General features: G+C 39.4%; 1 protein-coding gene across 1 annotated transcript; it reads left to right on the forward strand.

The window, feature by feature from the left end:
- The first annotated feature begins 1,222 nt into the window (after window positions 1–1,222).
- LOC109301555 (cytochrome b reductase 1) lies at window positions 1,223–20,318 on the forward strand. Its single transcript, XM_019522792.1, has 4 exons — window positions 1,223–1,486; window positions 9,050–9,258; window positions 14,745–14,899; window positions 15,100–20,318. Exons 1-4 carry the CDS (start codon window positions 1,300–1,302, stop codon window positions 15,380–15,382), a joined length of 834 nt encoding a protein of 277 aa, XP_019378337.1. The 5' UTR covers window positions 1,223–1,299; the 3' UTR covers window positions 15,383–20,318.
- The last annotated feature ends 21 nt before the right edge of the window (window positions 20,319–20,339 follow it).

A 20,339-nucleotide genomic window follows, 5' to 3' on the forward strand; every position in this document is an offset into this window, starting at 1 on the left:
ACTGACATAGCTATGCCACCAAAAGCCCATGTTACAGATCCATTAATACATTTCCCAGTATAGCTTATTTTGCTTAGGCTGAGGGGGATGAAGGCTGGAATAAGCTATACCAACAAAAGCTCAGTTTTGTTGGCATAACCTGTGTCCACACTAAGAATGCTTTGCTAGTATCATATATCAGTATACTGTAGACCTGGCCTAAGTTTCTTAGCCAAGTCCGCTTCTTCCAAAATTGACTTCAAGATGAAATCACACATCTGCATTAACGAAGTCCCATAGCAGATACACAGCTAACAGTGAAAAAAGGTTCCCAAATTAAACAAGCTATACACACAGAACTGGTGCAGCTGTTTTAACTGGACTTTCATGAGGGTACTGTTTTACTGTGTTTTCATATAACACAGTAAAAATCTATGCATTTTCCTGACTTACAAAGGCTCGAGATGAGGAAACTTTGTGCTAAGGGTAGAGGTTTTACAGAGTGCAGGATTCTTCCCCTCCTTATGTGGCTTTATCTATACAACCCAAACCCAAACTTGGATACAGCTCACACACCGCACACCCCTGCAGCCAGCTTCTGGTCTCTCTGAAATGACTGAGTCACTCGAAAATAAACTAAATGATCTGTCACCCCTTACGCTGAGCCTAAATCCCTATGACATTACTAAATACTTATTCAAACAATCTGCCTGGGAGCCTCTGCCCGGACACTGGCTAACATCTGCTTACTAATTTTGTAAACAGTGGCCTGACTTCTGGAAGTGCCCGGCTCCTACTCCTTCCTACGCGAAAACAAATGGACGTGGCAGGGGATCAAGAGCTCCGAAATCCAGGCCCGGCAGGCGGGCTTCTTCGAGCACACTTCCCCGTGCTGGCGCAGCTCCCGAGTGCGGGGATTGTTTCCAAGCCTGCCCCCGCGTCGTGTCTCCATCGGACACGCTTGTCTCCGCTCCCCCGTAGCGTGTGCCCAGCCCCCCCCCGCCTCTGAGCTCGGGGCGCCTCTGCTACGCTCCCGCCTCCCTCTCGGCTCCCCGAGCCCAGAGCAGAGTCCGATGGCCGGGGGGAGCGCAGAGCCCCAGCCCCGCCCGAGGGGGAAGACTGCCTGGCGCTGGCAAGGCTCCACGGCGGGGCCGGGCGGGGCATCACTCCCTCCTCTCAAGGCCCTTCAGGACTCGTGTGTGTGAGGGGGCCCGGCAGGGCGGGGCGGGGCAGGGCGGAGGCGGCCCCGGGCCTGAGCAGCGGAAGCGGGCAGCGCTCGTGCCTCCCGCCTCCGGCCGGCCGGAGCATGGGGCGCTGAACATGGAGGGTTACCGGCTCTTCCTGGCGCTGCTGGCGTCGGCGCTGCTGCTTGGTTTCCTCTCCGTGCTCTTCGCCCTCGTCTGGGTCTTCCAGTACCGCGAGGGGCTCAGCTGGGACGGCGCCGAGGCCGAGTTCAACTGGCACCCGGTCCTCATCATCACCGGCTTCGTCTTCATCCAGGGGATCGGTGCGTACCGGCTGCCCGGCCGGCGCCTCCGCGGGTCCTGTCCCTGCTGCTCCGCTCCCCGCCCGTGGTCCCCCCGAGGCCCGGGGGCTGAGAGCGCCCTCCTTGGCCGGAGCCCCCGGGGCTGAGGGGAGCCTCCCCAGGCCCCGCGGCGGAGTAGCTCGGGCGGCGAGGGGCTTCCCCGGGTCCCGGTTGCGTCGCTGTCGGACTCGGGCCGCCTTCCCTGCGCTTCCTCGAAGTGCTTCCCAGGCCGCGTTGACCGCTGCTCCGCGCGAGTCCGAAGAGCAAGGCTCGCTGACTGGCTTGGCTTTCTGGGCTCAATGTTACTGCCTTCAATGCTGGCGGCGGGTGGACGCAGCGAAGGAGGACTCGGCCTTGAGCTCGGCGGTGTTTTGATGCCGTTTGGGAGCGGAGACGCGTTCGCTGCTTCTGTAAAGTTTTAAGCAACAGAGAAAGTGGTGGGGAAGCAACGGGTGAGGCTTCATCGTGGAGAAGTAGGGCTGGAAGGGACCTGCCGACCCCCTCCCTATCCAAAACGTCTTATATAATCCATAATCTAAACTCAGTCACCCGTAGCCCGACCCAAGACATAGCACCCTAACCTGCCTTAGATAAAGCAGGGGAATCGTGGCAGCCAGTGCCCTGTCGGAGGTTGTTAATATAGGCTCAAGAGATCCTGGGGAGAGGCCCAAGCCCCTGCTGTGCAGGAAAGCAACCTCTTCCCCCCACCCATTCTGCCTAGGGTAAAATTCCTTCCTGACCCCAAATGTAGTGATCGGTCTGACCCTGAGCAGAGGGGCAAGACCCTTTAGAAGGGAACCTCCGGCTTTGGTCCCAGCAGGAGCATTGGCAGGCACCAGTCAGAATCCTCAGATTAAGATGGCTGTCCCTGTAATTGCATCTCAGTTATGACAACAAGGTACAAAAAATAAGGGCCCCTGACCTACCAGAAAATTACTGACATTCTGGGTGAAAATTGTGATAAAATGAATGGGAGAAATGGACAAAAAGAACAAGAGAATAGTTCCAAGGTGTGTTCCCACTGAAGTCAGTGGCAAAGTTCTTCTTGGGTTCAATACGAGCTGATTCCAGCTTCTCCATTAACAGTGCCTTAATAGTACAATAATGTAGAAGAAAAAAACCCAACTGGAAACCCAGGTTATTTTACCATTGACCTTGCTTTTTGTTCAGTGTTTAATTCATATTAGAGACTGAAGGAAGAATCAGTCTTTTCTTTGCAAGAATCTTGCAGTGTTTAAGTACACAAATATATTTTTTGTACTTAAATTCATAATACCATGTTTGGCCATTTTTAAATGCCAAAGCTTTTGTTTGGTTCACTGTTGAATGGCATTCCAGTTTCACCCAGCAAGCTCACCTGCTCAACATATGCACATTCATGCACTAGTAAAGGCAGTTAGATTACAGTTAGAGTAAAACTGATGGGGTGGATGGCTATCTAATAATAATAGGGACTGGTATGGTTTTAAAAATGCACAGAATTAATTCTTTTGGTGGGGAAAAATTGATGTAAGTGATTTAAGTACAATTATGTTTTTAAGTGATGTTTTCTAAGGTATTTTTAATGAAAATCACATGAAGTGCAATATTAGGGGCAATTAAACCTTCACAGAAGAATCTGTAAAAGTCCTATTAACTTCAAAAGGAGCTGGACCCTTCTGCACCATTAAACTAATAACTTTCATTTACAAAGAGAAAGTAGATGCATTTCCATAGAAAGTAGGGAAGGTTTTCTTTAGATCTTTCTCTTTTTTTTCTCTCTCTCTCCTAATGGTTTGGTTTTGCTGATAATCGGTGGTGTTATTTCAAGCAATATATATGCAAGGGATATTTTAAAAGTAAATAGAAGATCTCCACAGCTCAAAAGAGGGAAGCAGTTGTAAAAGAGGATTATCTGTAAAATATAGTATAGATAACATGTATTTTGTAGAGTTAATATTGTCAAACAACAGGTGCTGACTATTTGTTATTTTAATAATTAATATATATTAAAAGTTCAGAAGACCAATCCAGCACTGCTCAACTAGTTTAAGTCTATAATTGGCCAGACAAAGCATATGTTCCCATTTTATTGGTCTTTTCAATCCTGCCATAACTCAAACGTGGCAAACGTAACATCTCACTTGACACAATTCTTTTTGCTAACTAATTTCTCTGTAGAGTAATAGCCTATAGAATTAGCTCATGCACATGCACTTACGATAGAAGTAGTATATCAAGAATAACAATACTGCACATATAAATAATTCTTACTGGTAAATCTCTCGCATTATTAAAAGTGGAATATAAGGAGTGTAAGACATGTATCGGATTCAAAACAGAGCAATGGTCTTTAAGACATTCTTAAGAATAGTTAGCTAGGCCTTGACATAACTGATGAAAAATCATGGGAGGTTTGTTAATTATTTAACATAGCACAATAAAGGCCTCATTCTAATAAGCATGCAAGTTAAAATGAATCTCAAAATAACAACATATGCCAACACAGAAAAATAAAGGTGAAAAATAAAAAGAAGATAATGGAAGAGATTAAACTAAATGAAAGTTTAAATATGTAAGAATCAAAATCCATTGAAATCACTCAGAAGATCCCATTGACGCAGTGAGCTTTGGGTCCTGTGATAGGATATCTAGCACTTTTTTGTGTATATAATTTAAAAGTAAGTTCAATCTTAAAGTAACTAATATCCTATTAGAAAGGAATCTCCGATTACATACAATTCTTGTTAAAATTAACTGTATGAGGCTGGAATGGGTATCTTAACAATCACAAACTCAGAATGAGCACGTGTGGTTACTCACAACCAGCACAGAGAAAAGGAGAAGGGTTGTTATTGTTGATCTGCAGAAAGTGGGGGAAACAGATGACAACAGCAGTATGGATTAAGAAAGTCAGATAGTGAGTTTGTGTACAGTATGTTAGCCAAATATTTGTGTATTAAGTAACAATTATAAAGGGAACTATACAGGGGCATGGTATTTTGCAAAATACTTGCACAAATGCTTTCCTCAACAAAAATAGGGGAAAAAACATATGGGACAGAATCACTGTGCATGAAGGCACAGGGACACTTTTTATTAGTCTAAAATAGGAAGGCTTTGATAATAAAGGGGATTTTAAGCAGAGATTGAAGGAACAGAGATGTACTACTGTAGAGTGTCAAAGAATTTACTGAAGGACTATTTAGAAATACTGTCACAGTTGCAGTTTCTCTGTTCAGAATGGATGGACTGGCTTGGAGGCCTTTTATGGGACTGGAGGAAGAATGTATTCTTATTCTTTCTTATGTCCTATCACCTTTCAACTTATTCTGTAGGTATCACAATGTTGGGTATTAGTACCACTATCTGAGCATAACAGAAAATAATTTAGGGCCTTTCACCTCATGAAAGTCAAAGGGATGACAGGCCTATGATGATCTGAATATTATAGGCAAAATCTCAATTGGGCTTCCTTAATTTCACAAAACAGAGTACATCCATGTTTCATCATTCATAGTCTCATTTGCCATTGCAATATGGATAATAGTAAGGACACGTAAGGAGGTCTCAAAGTTGGGCTTTTAAATTAAGTCCAAAATTGCCCCTCCAGAGAAGAAACATAAATAATAAACTATTTCTGAACCCAAATGGTTTTACTTAATTTATAGAAAGTTTATTGTAGTAAATTAAGATAATACAGATGGGGAGACTAAGGAATCTTAGCACTTTTGAATAGCTACTAAACTCTTTGAATGCAAAGTACATATTCCACAACCGGTCTACAACCAAATGGAAATTTTGCCGTTGTAGTTCAACTTGAAAAGTTGTAAGGGGATGCCCAAAGGTGAGTAACACCTTCCTTAATCTGTTTTTGTTAGCTTAATTTCTAAGCATTTTTAAATGTAACTTTCTGATTTATGAAGGGAACTCTGGCAGATCCAGAGAAATAGAAAAGCTTTATTTAATCAATAGGGAAGGTGAAATAAATCTTTCTATACAACTTAAATTGTCAGCTCTTAAGGAAAGGAACCATCTTTTCATTTAGGTACAGTAAATTTAAGCTCAGTGAAGGTCTGATGTCTCACTAAAAGGATCTGCCATTGCAATAAAAATGACTAATAAAGAAAGTAATTCCTTGTATAACAACATGGTGAAATTAAATTAATCCCATATTACTAAGACATGAGGATACCTTGTATAACATTTGAAACATCAACATGGAAAATAGGTTGAAAGAAAGCAACATCTTTTTCATTTCTTTTCCTTTTCTTTTCTTTTTTAGTGGCAAACTTTTGGAATTTGACATTTTTAACTCTAATAAAATGTTGAGGTATTATTGCTTCTGATGCAGTATCACTGTTGTTAATATTCTATTTTCTCATGATCTAAACACATGACTGACCTTCCAGAAACAAGTTGCCTTTGATTTTTCATAATTGGTCTCCTGTCCTATAGGTCTAGTCAATCTTAGCTGTCAAACCAGATGCTGAACTAACAAATCTGCCTACAGCTACAGACAAGACTTTAAATGACTAGTACTATATATTCAAATGCAAGAACCTGATAATATTAGGAGTTGGTATAGTCCCTGCTATACTTTCCATTTTATTGGCTGTCAGCAGGAATGCTTCCAGTATTACATACTGATGTATAAAAACATAACATGCTGTCCAAGTGACTTCACTCATGTATACTCCACTGTGGCTGCATACAGACATTACAGCCAGAAGTATGGGGGGGTTAGATTGGGTTAAAAATGCCCCCCACCCCATCTAACTTAGCAATTAGGTGCTGGGAGCCTGAGCTAAGGCAAGTCAAGGGAGGGAAAGGGGCAGGAAGAATGAGGGGCATAAGTGGATAGGGAGGCTGGTGATGTCTGTGGAGAGAGCTTGGGGGATCAAGGGGCTAGTGGGGTTTGCATGGAGGCTTGGGTGGATTGGGAAGGCTAGCAGAATCTGTGGAGGGGACTAGCAGAATCTGCAGGGGAGCTAGGGGATTTGGGGGGGCAGCAGGGGATTGGGAGGGGAATGGCTGGATCAGATAGGCTCTCCAGTCCAGCAAAACCCCTCAGGACCCTTCCCCCACCCCAATTTCCTCTAATGCTGCCAAACTGCCTTTGATCCTGCAAATTGATCCTGGGGGTGGTTTTACCAGTATCTACTGGTTCAAGGAGCCTGATTGAAATAAATTGGGGTGGGAGAAGGGTGGGCAGTTCTGTGGGGGGAGGCTGGTGGATTCATGGGGGTGTTTGGCAGGATCAGGGGGGCTCTCTCCCCACTACCAGAGGTTATTATAGCCCCCCCAACCCCTCCTCATCTCCAGATGAACAACCCACCCCCTGCAATCCCACCTAACCCTCCCTCCCACCTGACTTGCTTCGATTGGCTCCCAGCACTGGCGAATACCAGTAAAACTAGCACTGGGAGTAGCTTGCAGGATCATGGGGTTTGGCAGGCTCTGTCGGGGTTAGCTGGCCAGCAGGGACAGGGATGTTCTGTCTGGCGGTGGAGGGAGGGGCTAAAAATAGCCTGGTACCAGTTGGGGTAGGGAAAGTGCAGCCCCAGGGCTAGGGCCAGTAGCTGGGCTTTCCCAGCTCCAGGGCTGTGCTTGGAATGTATATAGAAGTTTGGTTAGATCGGTCTATCTGTACCTGATCTGACTTAGCGCACCTCTGAGGTATGGTTACATTAGACTGGATTGGCCATTTTTGGACCCAGCTAACCTTCGTAGAACTTCTGTACAGTTCGCATTTAGGTTGACCTAACTAGGGATCTAAGTGTATGATCATGGGTGGATCAAACTAAATCCGGTGGCCATTTTTACTGTTGTCTAACCTCCCCTGACGTCCCTGAATGTCTGTATATACCCTGTTTTGCATAGCCACAGCAGGTCTAGGTTTGAATGCATCTTACAGTGCATCTTACTTCTATACCTCTTTTTTACATCTTTTGTGTATCTTTAAACAAAAGTAAAGGAAAAGAGGGAGTGATCTCCTTGTTATGGGATTTATTGTTCATTTCAGTTTAAAGTCAAAGTGACCTTGACAGCCTCATGGTTTAAAGGATACCAACTAAAAAAACCCCAAAAAACCAAAACATTGCTTTGAAAATTTTGTTGTCAAGAACAAGTAAATGTTATGCATAGCATAACAAAGTGGATTGTCTGTAACACAGTTCCACAGTAGCTTTTGCCTCTTATAGCATTTCCACACAGAAATATCCAAAGAAAAGTGCAGGGCATTGGGACCACATGCTATCTGGAAGTACTTAGAAACAAACACAACTCTTTAATCATCCACAGCTGGTCAACTTAACAAACTACATAGGCAATTTCTTAATAATAAAATGCTTAATACAGATGAATCCATGGTGAAACACAGTATCTGACAACTCTATCTTTAAGAAGTTTTGAAATTGGATTAAAATACTGTCTCTCTTACCCATATTACATTTTAAATGTAAATATTCCCCAAATTGTAAATATTTATATCTCTCTGAACCTTTTTAATTAATCAGTCTGGGGTTTGTAAATTGGGGTCCAAAACTGTGGCCCCAGGCAGAAATTACCCACACAATTTTTCCAGAAAACTTTGGGAATGATTACATTAAAATGTTAAAAAAGTATGTAATTTATTTTGTCTTGTTGGATAGTATTTGTAAGATTGATATTCTGAGTCATAGCTACATAATGTGGTTTGACTCCTATCAGGCAGTTTCAAAAGTAAGGCTGCCATCTTCATCTATACTTTTTTGTACAACTCTTTTTTTTTTAACAAAAAGCTGCGAAATACCTCACTGTGCATACAGCGTTTATTTTAAAAGGGCTTTTCATTCCCATGTTGTGTTTCCCATCATATGTAGAAATGTCCCTTGATCTAAAACTTGCCTGTGTTCCAGGACATTCCATTTGTGAACAGAGTTTTCTTTGTCAATTTTTTTAGTGAAATACTATGATTTTTGGCAAGCATTGCATCCAAGTGAAAGCCCTTGTGCATAAACATGACTAAAATTAATTTGTCATTCATTATTAGTCACTCTGATATAAATATTAGTAAATACTTCCTTTAGTATTTATTTCATTAAATATGTCCTTAAGAATGCTAAGGCTACAGACTAATAGTGGAGAAAGAGCATAAATGCAGTATCTTTTACCAAGCATAAGTTTTACCCTTACGTTAGTCAAGAAGTATAGTTTTTTTTTGCTTTATATATACATAGTAATATATTCATACTTGCTCAAAGTAGGAACATTACTTCCTATTGTACTGAACATTACATTACATGTATTGAACATTACATTACTATTTTTTTTTAAAACATGTTCAGTCAGCACTCTGAAGGAAAAAGAAGAGTGTTTCTCTCCAAAGCTTATACTTTGGCCTGAATCATGTTTTGGGAGGTAGTAAGATTATATATAATGTGATGAAATGAAAACTTTCTTCTAGTTGACTTTTACAGTGTTGCTTGTCATTTATTCTGGAATAATGTGTATCATGCATGATTATTAACATCAGCTAGAACAGTAAAATATTTTATTAAACCATGCTTTTTATTTCTTCCTCAGCCATTATTGTGTACAGATTGCCCTGGACCTGGAAATGCAGCAAACTCCTGATGAAATTCATCCATGCTGGGTTAAATACCATAGCTATGATTCTCGCAATTGTGTCTCTTGTAGCTGTTTTTGATTTCCACAATGCCAAGAACATTCCCAACATGTATAGTCTGCACAGCTGGATTGGGTTGACTGCTGTTATACTTTATTCTCTCCAGGTCAGAATCTAATTTTATTTATAAACAGAGTATAAAAATTAAAGAATGTGTTTTATAATCTAAGCACAGTAGAATCCACTAATTTGCTTTAATTGCTGATTGGCTTATTCTGAAATATGGATTTTTGCAAACTAACAACTAAACATGCACTGACAACTTTTTTATTTAAATTAATGTTGTAAATCCAAATGTATTTTGTTCATTTGCTTTGATGTATGTAGTATATCTATTCTACTTCATAATATACAAGTAAATGTACTTTAATGTATATATAAAAGTATCTTGAGAATTAACTGCAGGCCCCTGATATGAAAACTGACAGGTAAAGGTCAAGAAGGTGATGATACCACTAATGCCTTGCCACTGCAATAATAGGGAATTAAATGTATGCTCAGAAGATCCTAGTAAAAGGACCATTACCTATACTACAGAAGGCAAAAACTACCCAAGTCCTGCCAGTCTGACCTACCATTCCTTCCTGACCCCAGACTTGGCAGTCAGTATGACCACAAACAAATGAGCAACACCATCTAGCTAGTAAAGTGTGACAGTTAGCACTTCTGCCAGGGGCTTTTTGAATGTCTATACTTAACCTATATTATTCAAGAAGCACATCAGTAGCCCTTATTACAGCAGAATCATGTTTCTTATTTATAGATTATGATTTCTTATAGATTGTGATCTGCTTTTTTATGCTTTTGCTTTTATCCTCTGCATTGAAAGATAACACTAGGATGACTCCGTTAACTCCTAATTTATTGTTTTCAACTAAATGGTTAGTTTTAATAGCTGAACAGTATTTGATATTGATTGAAACTTTGACATAAAATATTTTGGATCAAAAGTAAATTACTTAATATGTTATTGCAGCTTTTAACATAGAATTTCCCTGTCTTGTACTCTTTAACAGTTATTTGTGCCACTTAATTAGGAATTACTCCAGCCAAACTGGCAGTTATCAAATAAATGATATAAGGAAATGGTCTAATTTTCCCCTTGATTATTTTTGTTGTTGTTGTTCATCCTTTCTGACTGAATTTTGTATAACTGAAGACTTGTTTCATCAGTCCTTTTAGCTCTTTTAAAAACTGCTTTAATCTTGGTAAATATTTCTGGCAGTACTTTTTCATTCTATCCATCACTTAATTACTATAATTATCTGCAGAAATATTCTTTTTCAGTAATTTTTTTAAGCATTATCCTTTATGTCTAATAAACATCTCAATCTTCATCTGCCTTTATCTAGATTTTACAGCTTATCATTTTTAAAGATCTAGCCATTTTCTTATTTAAGACAACTCTGTTAAAATGGCAAAATGGCAGCCCATTTATCTCCTGACACTATCCGTATCTTTAAGAATTTCTGCTTTATATCCCTGCTGTTCTAGAGAAACCAAATAAAAAAGTCAAGGAGGAAAGAACAACAGAAGGAGATGAGAAACACAAAAATGGGACGTGAGGAAGATGGCATAATTCCCAGATATTAAAAAAGGAAGTTAGAACTGCAGGGACTTAGAGTCAGTTTAGAAATTGAGACAGAACTAGAAATTGCACAATGTAAAAATTAGTTAAACTTATCCCCACTCTTTTAATCACCCTTGGTCCAAAGCCATGTTTTTTTATTTAAATGAATGCTTGCACTTCTGTTAACTCCTACTTACTTTAGTGGGGCTCTGCACAGGTTTAGGGAGTTGCATTAAATTTGATCAAAATACAGAAACAAGGCCCAGCTATAAACTAAATCAAAAGTAGTTCTATACCTTATCAAGACCAGATTTAAAATGTGTGTGGCTTGTGCCATCCACACTGGCTGGAATGTTACTGTCACTTCATGTGTCTTGCATAGAATGCATCTATTAATGCAACTCAAAATAGCACATATTATTTATTAACATTACATTGCTGGCTCATGTTGAGTTTATGGCCTGTCATTAAACCCAGTTCCTTTTTTGTCTGTGTTACTGACAAACCTATTCTGCATTTGTACATTTGTTGGTTTTTTTTCCTTCCCTCTGTGCAGCACTTTGTTTATCTATGTTGAATTTCATTTTGTTGTTGATAGTCCAGTTCTCCAGTTTATCTGGGTCTCTGAATCTCAAGCAAATCCCAGGACATCATTCTTCCCTTGTACTTGGCCTTGGTGAGGTTGCAGCTGCAGTACTGCGTCCAGTTTTGGCCCCACAATTCAAAAAGGATGTGGAGAAGCTTGAGAGAGTCCAGACAAGAGCCACGCTCATGATCAGAGATCAAGAAAACAGACCTTACGATGACAGGCTGAGATCTATGAGGCTCTTTGGCTTGGAAAAGCGCAAGCTCAGGGGTGATCTGATGGCCACCTATAAGTTTAACTGGGGTGACCACCAGTACCTGGGGGAACATTTGTTCATCAGAGCACCCCAAGGGATGTTGAGGTTGAACGGTTATAAATTGCTGCAAGACCATTTCAGGCTGGACGTAAGGAAGAATTTCTTTACTGTCCAAGCCCCCAAGGTTTTGGAATAGCCTGCCATCGAAAGTGGTTCAAGCACCTACATTAAACACCTTCAAGAGTAAATTGGATGCTTATCTTGCTGGGATCCTATGACCCCAGCTGACTTCCTGCCCTTTGGGCAGGGGGCTGGACTCGATGATCTTCTGAGGTCCCTTCCAGCCCTAATATCTATGAAATCTATGAAAATGTTGCATTCCCTCCCCTAATTATCCTTTTGGTCTTCAAATACATACATTCACACTGGAGCCCTGAAAGGAGACACCTTTAGTTTTAGAACGCTAATGATGTCTTTGTTTACAAAGTACTCTGGTTCATGCAAACAGAAAAGAAAATAATCAGTGTTCCTAATTGCAACACATACTGAAATAGAAACCATAGAAACTAAAGGGTGATGTTGTAACCCTGATGGTCTAGGAAATATGAGAGACAGGTCCTGAAGAAGGACATTTTGTGCCTAAAAGCTTGTCTAACATGCCTCCCAACTATATAGTTAGTCCTATAAAGATATCACCAAAAAAAAATTGTGCCTCTTGTAATAACTAAAGGCTATAGAAGCGCTGGTGAAAAATAAAGCACATCAGTTAACAGAACAACAGAAAAAAAAATCCCTTATCTTAATTTTAAATATACAGAGTTCATTCAGAAGCACACCACAGACTAAGACGTTAAAAGTAGCGGCACCTCATACTAGTCCTCTTTGGTCTAGGATTATTATTATGCCTTTGAAAAATCTAACTTGTTCCTTCACGAAAGACACTTTTGAGAGTTTTTCTTCAAATAAATTGCATTAATCCTTTGACCCTAGTTATTTTAGAGGTCCTGTGCTGACACTTTATTAAGGGACATCATTCCTTGCGTTGGAATCTTAACTGCTAGTTCTGAGTTATCTGAAGTCTAATATTAATATGAAGTATCTTGAGGTTTTTTAGGAAAGCCTATAGTATGTTAAAAATATCCACATCTCACAGGCCTATCTATGTAAAAATTGACACAAAGAATTCTCAGATTTTGTCTTTCTCACAAGATGCTTCTGATCCCCAGTGCCAGAATATTTGATTATGTATTTAGGAAAAAGATACAGATTTATTCTTACCATGTTCTATGACCACAAATAATATTATAAATATTATTTAAAAGATGGAATGCAGACAGAAAGAGAAGGGTAACTTTTTTAAAAAATCCAAAATAGGTACTTTTAAAAATGTTACCCTAAATAACATGCCTGAGGTCACACACACAATCAAACACTGAACCCATATCTTCTGAGTTTCAGTTCATACCCTTTACCATGTGATTGTCTTCCACTGCCCAAAGTCACACAGAGAATCATTAGAACAAGGCAGGAGATGTGACTTTCTCCTTTTGAAACTTCAGAGCAGGCACTGGATGGGGAGTATAGTTGTTTAATTAAAGCACAGAATTGGGAGTCAGGTTTTGCCAATGTGAACCTAAGTAAGTACTTAACGTCTCAGTGACTTGCTTCCCTCTATAAAACTGGGATAATATTACTTTCCTAAAAGGGTTATTGTAAGCCTTAAGTCACCTAATGTTTGTAAAGCAATTTGAAACCCTCAAATGGAAAAGGCTTTCAAATTATAAAGTATTATTGTTCTTAATAGGCAAGACATTCAGCCACTGCCAGCAGTTTGGCATTTCTTTAAGCATTAATTCTAAAGAAGAAAGTTTACTTTATCATAACGTTGTTTGCTAATATTAATCTTCAAAAGAATGTCTGAAAAGCTTGTATTTTTTAACAAAATTCTTAAGGAATGCTGATACAATAATGTACCTATGAGATGCTCTTGTTCTTACAGTTTCGGTACTGTAAGTTGGGCCCATTCAAACAAAATGTGTATTAAGAGGAAGCTGCAGAGTTGTGCACATAGGAACAAGGAGTACATGCCATACCTGTAAAATAGGGGAATATTATCTTAGAAAACTTTCAAAAGGACTCAGGGGCCATAGCGAACAAGTAGTTTAATAGGGCCTCCCCCATGTGATACTATAGGCTAATGTAATCCGTGAACGTATACACGGGAGAGTGAGAGAAAGGAGACAAGTTTGCCTCTGTGCAGCTTTGGTGAGACTGATACAGGAATATTGCAGCCAGTTTGTCTACTTTTTTAAAAGAATGTTAAATAATTGGAGAGGGTGTAGAGAAGGGCCAGATAAATTGTTTCGGAGCTGGAAAAATACCTTGCAGTGAGAAACTTAAGAGGTCTATCTGTTGAGTTGATTAAAAAGGGGATGGAGAGGTGACTTGATTATGGTATGTAAGTGCCTTCATAGGGAGAAAATACCAGGCTCTTTAATCTAGCAAGGAAAGGCATGACAAGATCCAACTGCTGGAAGTTAAAGTGGGAGAAACTTAAAAATATCTGCCTTATTTCTAATTTAACAGTAGGAATGATTAATCACTGGAATAAACCACCCAGCAAAGTGGATTCTCTATTAATGCATTCAATCAAAACTAGCATCCTTGGAAGGTATGATTTAATAGAATACAAGGTATTGGGCTCACTATAGATTAGCTGGGTAGAGTTCTAGGGGCTGTTTTATACAGGAGGCTAAACTAGTTGATCTAATAGTCCCTTTTGATCTATAATTAAATTACAAATTTATGACTGGAAGAGAGGAAAACCAAAATTAAAGGGGCTGCTGTTAAATTAATAATCATTATTTTACTCCTTGATTGTGTTAACCGTGCTACAGAATATTCAGAATGTGCTGTTGTACTGTGTGGTTGGGTTACTTTTCACCATTTTACTCAATTTGGGCAATAATGCTAGACTGGTATATTATTCATCCATTTCATGGTCTTTTTCCCAAGAATTGGCAAAAAGTAATATATTTGGGCTTCAAAGGTAAATATATTTCTAGTCCTAGTATGTTTGGGCCTAAGAAACTTAAAAAATGAATCTTGTATATGGCTTTCTCATTGAAAAGTATCATTTTCTTTCATAACTTTAGGAGTGACTTTGTTTTCTTTATCTAGCTTGTTTTAGGTTTTGCTGTCTTTCTGCTGCCCTTTGCTCCAGTTTCTCTTCGAGCATCTCTCATGCCAATACATATTTATTCTGGTCTCCTCATCTTTGTAACAGTGATTGCAACTGCCTTCATGGGATTTACTGAGAAGCTTTTATTTGCTCTGTAAGTATCCTCATTTCATTTTTCTACTTGTTCATTAATTCATTCACTGAAAAAATATCCTAACATCATATAGAACAATGCAATTTGGAATTAACTCATTGGTTTTATTTTAATAACATGTATAATAATCTCTTTTGGGACAATTTTTTGGTCAGTATTGTACCTGAAACACTTCTTTTCTTTCTTTTCTCCTCACAAAGGAAAAATTACAAAGCATCTCCACCAGAGGGAATTTTTGTCAACACTCTTGGTCTTTTGATTCTAATCTTTGGTGCTCTTGTTTTGTGGATGGCAACCAGACCCCAGTGGAAGCGCCCACCAGAACAGAATTCTAAACTTCAGCAGCCCAATGGAGGCACAGAAGAATCAGCTATGACAGACTGCAGTAAGGCAGAGAAAGCAGATGTGGAGTTCAACAGTGAAGCAGCAGCAAGAAAGCGCAACCTCAAACTTGATGAGGCAGGGCAGCGGTCAACCATGTAAAGAAAGTATATAGAACAACTGTAATCTTACATTGATTTAAAAAGCTGATCTTATCTAGCTTTTAATTACATAAGGATATAAAATTATTTTAAAAAAAATCTTAGTGTTGTTCAGCTTTTCTGAACACTTATATGAGATGAAAAGGTCTTCAAATTCCAGTAAGACTTGTGTTTGTTAGGCTGTTCCTTATTATATAACTTTGTTACAAAAATGAGGACAGGAATTTTAAAAAAATGTTGAGTTCTGTGCTTTGAAAAGATTTAGAGTGTTTGGAATAGGGACTGAGTTTTTAAAAAAAGGATATGAAGGAAAAATAATCACTTTTATCCCAAATCTTAATTTACTTAATGAACATAGAGTTCGTTAGTTTCTTAGAAAATTTGATATGATTGAGCCCAAGTTCTGTGCTGACCTGTACTCTGAATGGTGAAGAATAAGAGTTGCACCTGCATTTCAAAAGACAGAATTTGGCTGTTAGCATGTAATGACTATAAAGATAGTGTTTCACCTGTTTTAAGGGCCTGATGATGGAGTACCCTTGATTAGCTCTGAAATCCACGGGAGTACGGGTCACTGAGCACTTTGCAGAATTACACTATAAAAACTTCTGCCCCAAAAGAATGAATTTAGATAAAATAAGTTAAGCAGATATTTTACTTCCGGATTTATGAAACTAGCTTGCTTTAGATCAGCTTTCCATTTAGATCAGGGGCAGGCAAACTTTTGTAAACTGCAGGCCAGAACAATCTGGCTCTGGTCCTCATCAGTGACAGAGGGGTTTCCCTGTACCCATGCCAGGGACAGACAGATGGGAACTGTGCCCATGCCGCCACTGCTTCTCCTAGCCCCCCACTTCCTGGCTGCAACATGGGCAGTGAGAAGCTGTGTCAAGAACAGGCATCTGCAAAATATGTCTGTGCTGCTGCTGCTTCTCCTCCTCCTGTTCCTACCCTGGCTACAGCACCAGCACAACTGGAAGCCGCCCAGCCCCAGAGTAGCCCCCCACTGGCTGGAAACTGCCCAAGCTGTAGCTGGGTCTGGAGGAGAAATGGCAGCATCAGGATTGGGTATAGTTGGCAAGTGCCCAGTCTCCATGCAGCTCCCTGTCAGCTAGAAGCTGCACCTGTGCTACAGTCAGGAAGCAAGAGGAAGGACGCAGCTGCCCACTACCTGGCCCCAGGAGCAGGCAAAATCTCCCATGGCTGATGTACACCAAAACCACCCGACCAATACTGGACCAAAGCCAGGAAGACAGGGAAAAGCATCAGCATCACAGGCACAGGTGGAAGCTACCCAGCCTGGCACAGCTCCTTGCTACCCAGGCCCTGGGCAGGCACAGGTTGGGTACAAGCTAACCCTCCAGTTCCCTGGGCTGGGTTGAGTCTGTGGGCTGAATGTTACTGACCCCTAATTTAGGCTATTCATCAACATTTAAACTGTTGACCAAAAAGTTAGGAACAGTGTCTATCTATCCTTAAATATACCTGCTTCTTACTGAAGACTAGGGCAATTACAAGTAGATATCCAGGGTAAGACTGGATTTGTTGTGAAGGTTATGTATATGCCTTTTTTTTCACTGCATAGGATTATAGAAATGATATATCAGGTAATCTAATTCTACCCTTCCTTCATCAGAGGAGCTAAACACTCCTTATGGATTGTAAATAATAATATAATTTTTAAAGCCCTTCTTTGCTTGGAAGAGGAAGATAAGGAGAGCAGTACAACACCCAATCATTCAAACACCACACTAGAAGTCAGGAGATGGGCTTCTATTTCCAGCTCTGCCACTGACTCCATTTATTCTAGAGTGCACTCATATAAAGTAGCATAGTGCAGAGATACATGAGCTAGCTTTAAACAGCAAGTTTACCTTGGGCTTTCTCTGCCAAGGAGCAGAGTAAATGAGTCTGTATTGAACTTCTTGTTGATGTGGTTAGGTCAACTGAAATAGCTACTTTAAAGTGTGTTCAGGTACCTGTATAATACTTTCCAGCCATTTATGTGCCTTCAGTATAGACATACAGTTAGTCTTTAATCTAAGACAAACCTTGTTCATAAACTGAAGATGTAAATATTGCTTATCTTAGTGAATTCATTTGTTTGTAAAGGCACTTTGCACTTCTATATAGCTCCTTCTAGTAATCAGAACATTAACACATATTATTCTTACCTAGATTTTCTTGTGAAGACAAAAATAAATACAGCTAGAAGAATGGAAAATATTATAATACATAGTATAATTATAGTGGATGCCTTTAATTGATTGCAAGTGTCTAAAGTGATTAGCCTTTTTATTATGACCCTTTTGTAATGGTTAAAAAGCAAAATGTTGTATTAGTATACCATAATTACTCCATATTTACCACTATTCATGTTGCAAAGGGTTTTAGACCCTACACCACTTTGTTTCTCTGAAGACCATTTTTCATTTTGATTTATTTTTCAACTTCTTGCAAACATTCAAACACATTAGGGTCCTTCAAATATTTAATCTTCCTAATGCAAAGTATTAGATTAGCATAAACAATTCTGGTTATTTATTATTTTGGGCCTCTGCCGAGACGAATTATGGCAGATCCTGATCTTGGGGTTGTAACAACATTTAATCATTTGGTTACTACAGTACAAGAAAGCTATTATATTAATTCTTATTAAAACTTATTTGCAGTTCCATCCGGCTATTAAAGGCTACATCCTTCAATGATCTATGTGATTGAAATAGGTTAAACTTTTCATGTGTGGATAGCTGGTTGCCATATATTGCAATGCTGATGTTTCCTTTTACAAAATACATATGTTTAGGAGCTGAGCATTGCCTACACCAGAGGTGTCAAAGATATGGCCCAAAGACCAGATCTGGTCCAGGGAGCCTTGTCCTCTGGCTTACAGGGCATCCCATAGGGCTTGAAATTTGGTGGGAGGAACAATGGCAGTTGCAGCTCTAGGAGCCAAAGCAATTGATGGCACTGCCACCAAATTTCTGGCCCTGTAGGCGGCTCTGCAGAAGAGATGGCATGTCTCCATGTTCCAGGCTTGGCCCACAGACTAGCCCCACGTCACCCACCTAGTTTGCAAACTGGGACCAGAATAGTTTAAACACTCTTGTTCTACATGTTTGAATGTAGAACTCCACTATAAGAAGGGGAAATACTTTCCCATTCTGTATTAGACCTCCAGTGCTGCTCTTTAGAATGGATGTTTTTAAAGTGTATGCTAGACATGTTAACACTTCCACAAAATTATCTGGATTCATTAAGAAAGAGACCTTGAAAAACTTTACTTTAAAATGAAAAGGGACTTTAGAGTATGGCAATGTTTGCTAAGGCGAGGAAAAAACACTTGGTGTCAAAGTTGACTGTGACCAGTTTACATGCCTCTACTAGAGCTGTGCAAGTTACACATTAAAAAGGCAGGGTCACTACATCTTGCACAAAGTACTTAACTGCACAATCTTTCCTTGGGATCTTTTTCATAATCTGCTCAAACTGCTGTATGTATATGTTGAATCAGTGAGTACCTGATAACCTGGTTAAGACCCTTTAAAAGTTCAGCTGGAGGTGGGGTTGTGCTTGCTGTGGTGCAATATTAATGCCTCTGAGGTGGTATTGTTCTGCTCATCCATAGAACAAATACAACACAGGAAGCAGCAGTTAATGTACATATATTGTCTTGCCATTATGTCTCAACCACCTGTAGAAATGAGTACAGTTCATTTTTATGCCCATTTGGTCTATGGCATACTGCTGAGGCTCTTGGTAACTGTGTGTGTGTGTGACAGTCACCTGTCCAGAAATCGGATGGGAATAAACTCTTATCAAAGGGTATATAACACAGTAACTCTTACTTTTTATAACAGTTCTGATTTGACCTGAACTAGAACAAGCAGCACATTGGTAAAAAGTTTTATATTCTGTTAACAGTGCCTTAAGTCATTAATCATTATGCCCTTTATTTTTTTATTGCTAACTGTGTATTAATGATATGACTTTTCCCCCCTTTCTATGAAACATTCTTGAAACTGATAGCAGAAAATGTCTTCAAATACAGATGCTTCAAAGTTTTTCCCTCAGTCCTTGAACTTAAGGGATATAAGTCCTAAAAGGCAATGAAAAAATCCCCCATCCTAATTATGAGTTATAGGCTATATTATACTGTATATTGAGTAGGTTAGCTTAGCACTTATTGAGTAACTTACTTATAACCAAGTAACTCCAGTTTTAAAAACACAGTCTCGCCTTATTACCTAAGGACCAAATGATATTAGGATATTTCTAAGAACAGTTTAAGACACTCTAAGATTTGAAAAATCTTAAATCACATAAATTGATTTAACATATTCTTGTTCTGGAGGAAAAATGTGGCAAATAAAGAAGCTGAATTACCTTAGTACAATGTTATATGCAGAAGTAAGATTAAAATCTATAGCAACATGGAATTTAAAAGAAATATTTGCAATAGGAATTAAGACTCCAACTTCTTTCTTTGGGAGCTAGATGTTTAAAGACCTTTTTAAAAGGATGTGTTGCATAGCTTAGGCCCCAACTTTGGTTTCATATAACAAAAACACAAAAAGTTACAAAACCTACTAGAAAGAGAAGAATTTAAGTTAACTGCAGTGAAAACAGGATGATTATTGACAGATCTGTTCTGCAGTTCTAGACACTGAAAGAGGACAGCATTTTATACCTGGATAAATGAAACTGAGCAAAAGTAACGAAGACCATTAATTTCACTGCTCTGAATGGGAAGGTGATAAAAGCATAAGCAATGCAAGATTAGATTTTTAAAGATCATTTCTATTTTGAATAACTGAATAGATAGCAAATTTTATACAAAAATGGTAAATTGAGCCAAACCAAATTGAATATATAATAACTATGTATAATTTTCTTACTACATACAACTAAGGTAATTGAATATAAGATTGTGTAGTTAAAAAAAAAAAAAAAAAAAA

This window comes from Gavialis gangeticus, unplaced genomic scaffold, assembly GCF_001723915.1.
Source record: "Gavialis gangeticus isolate Ggan-Ray unplaced genomic scaffold, GavGan_comp1, whole genome shotgun sequence".
Lineage (NCBI taxonomy): Eukaryota > Metazoa > Chordata > Crocodylia > Gavialidae > Gavialis > Gavialis gangeticus.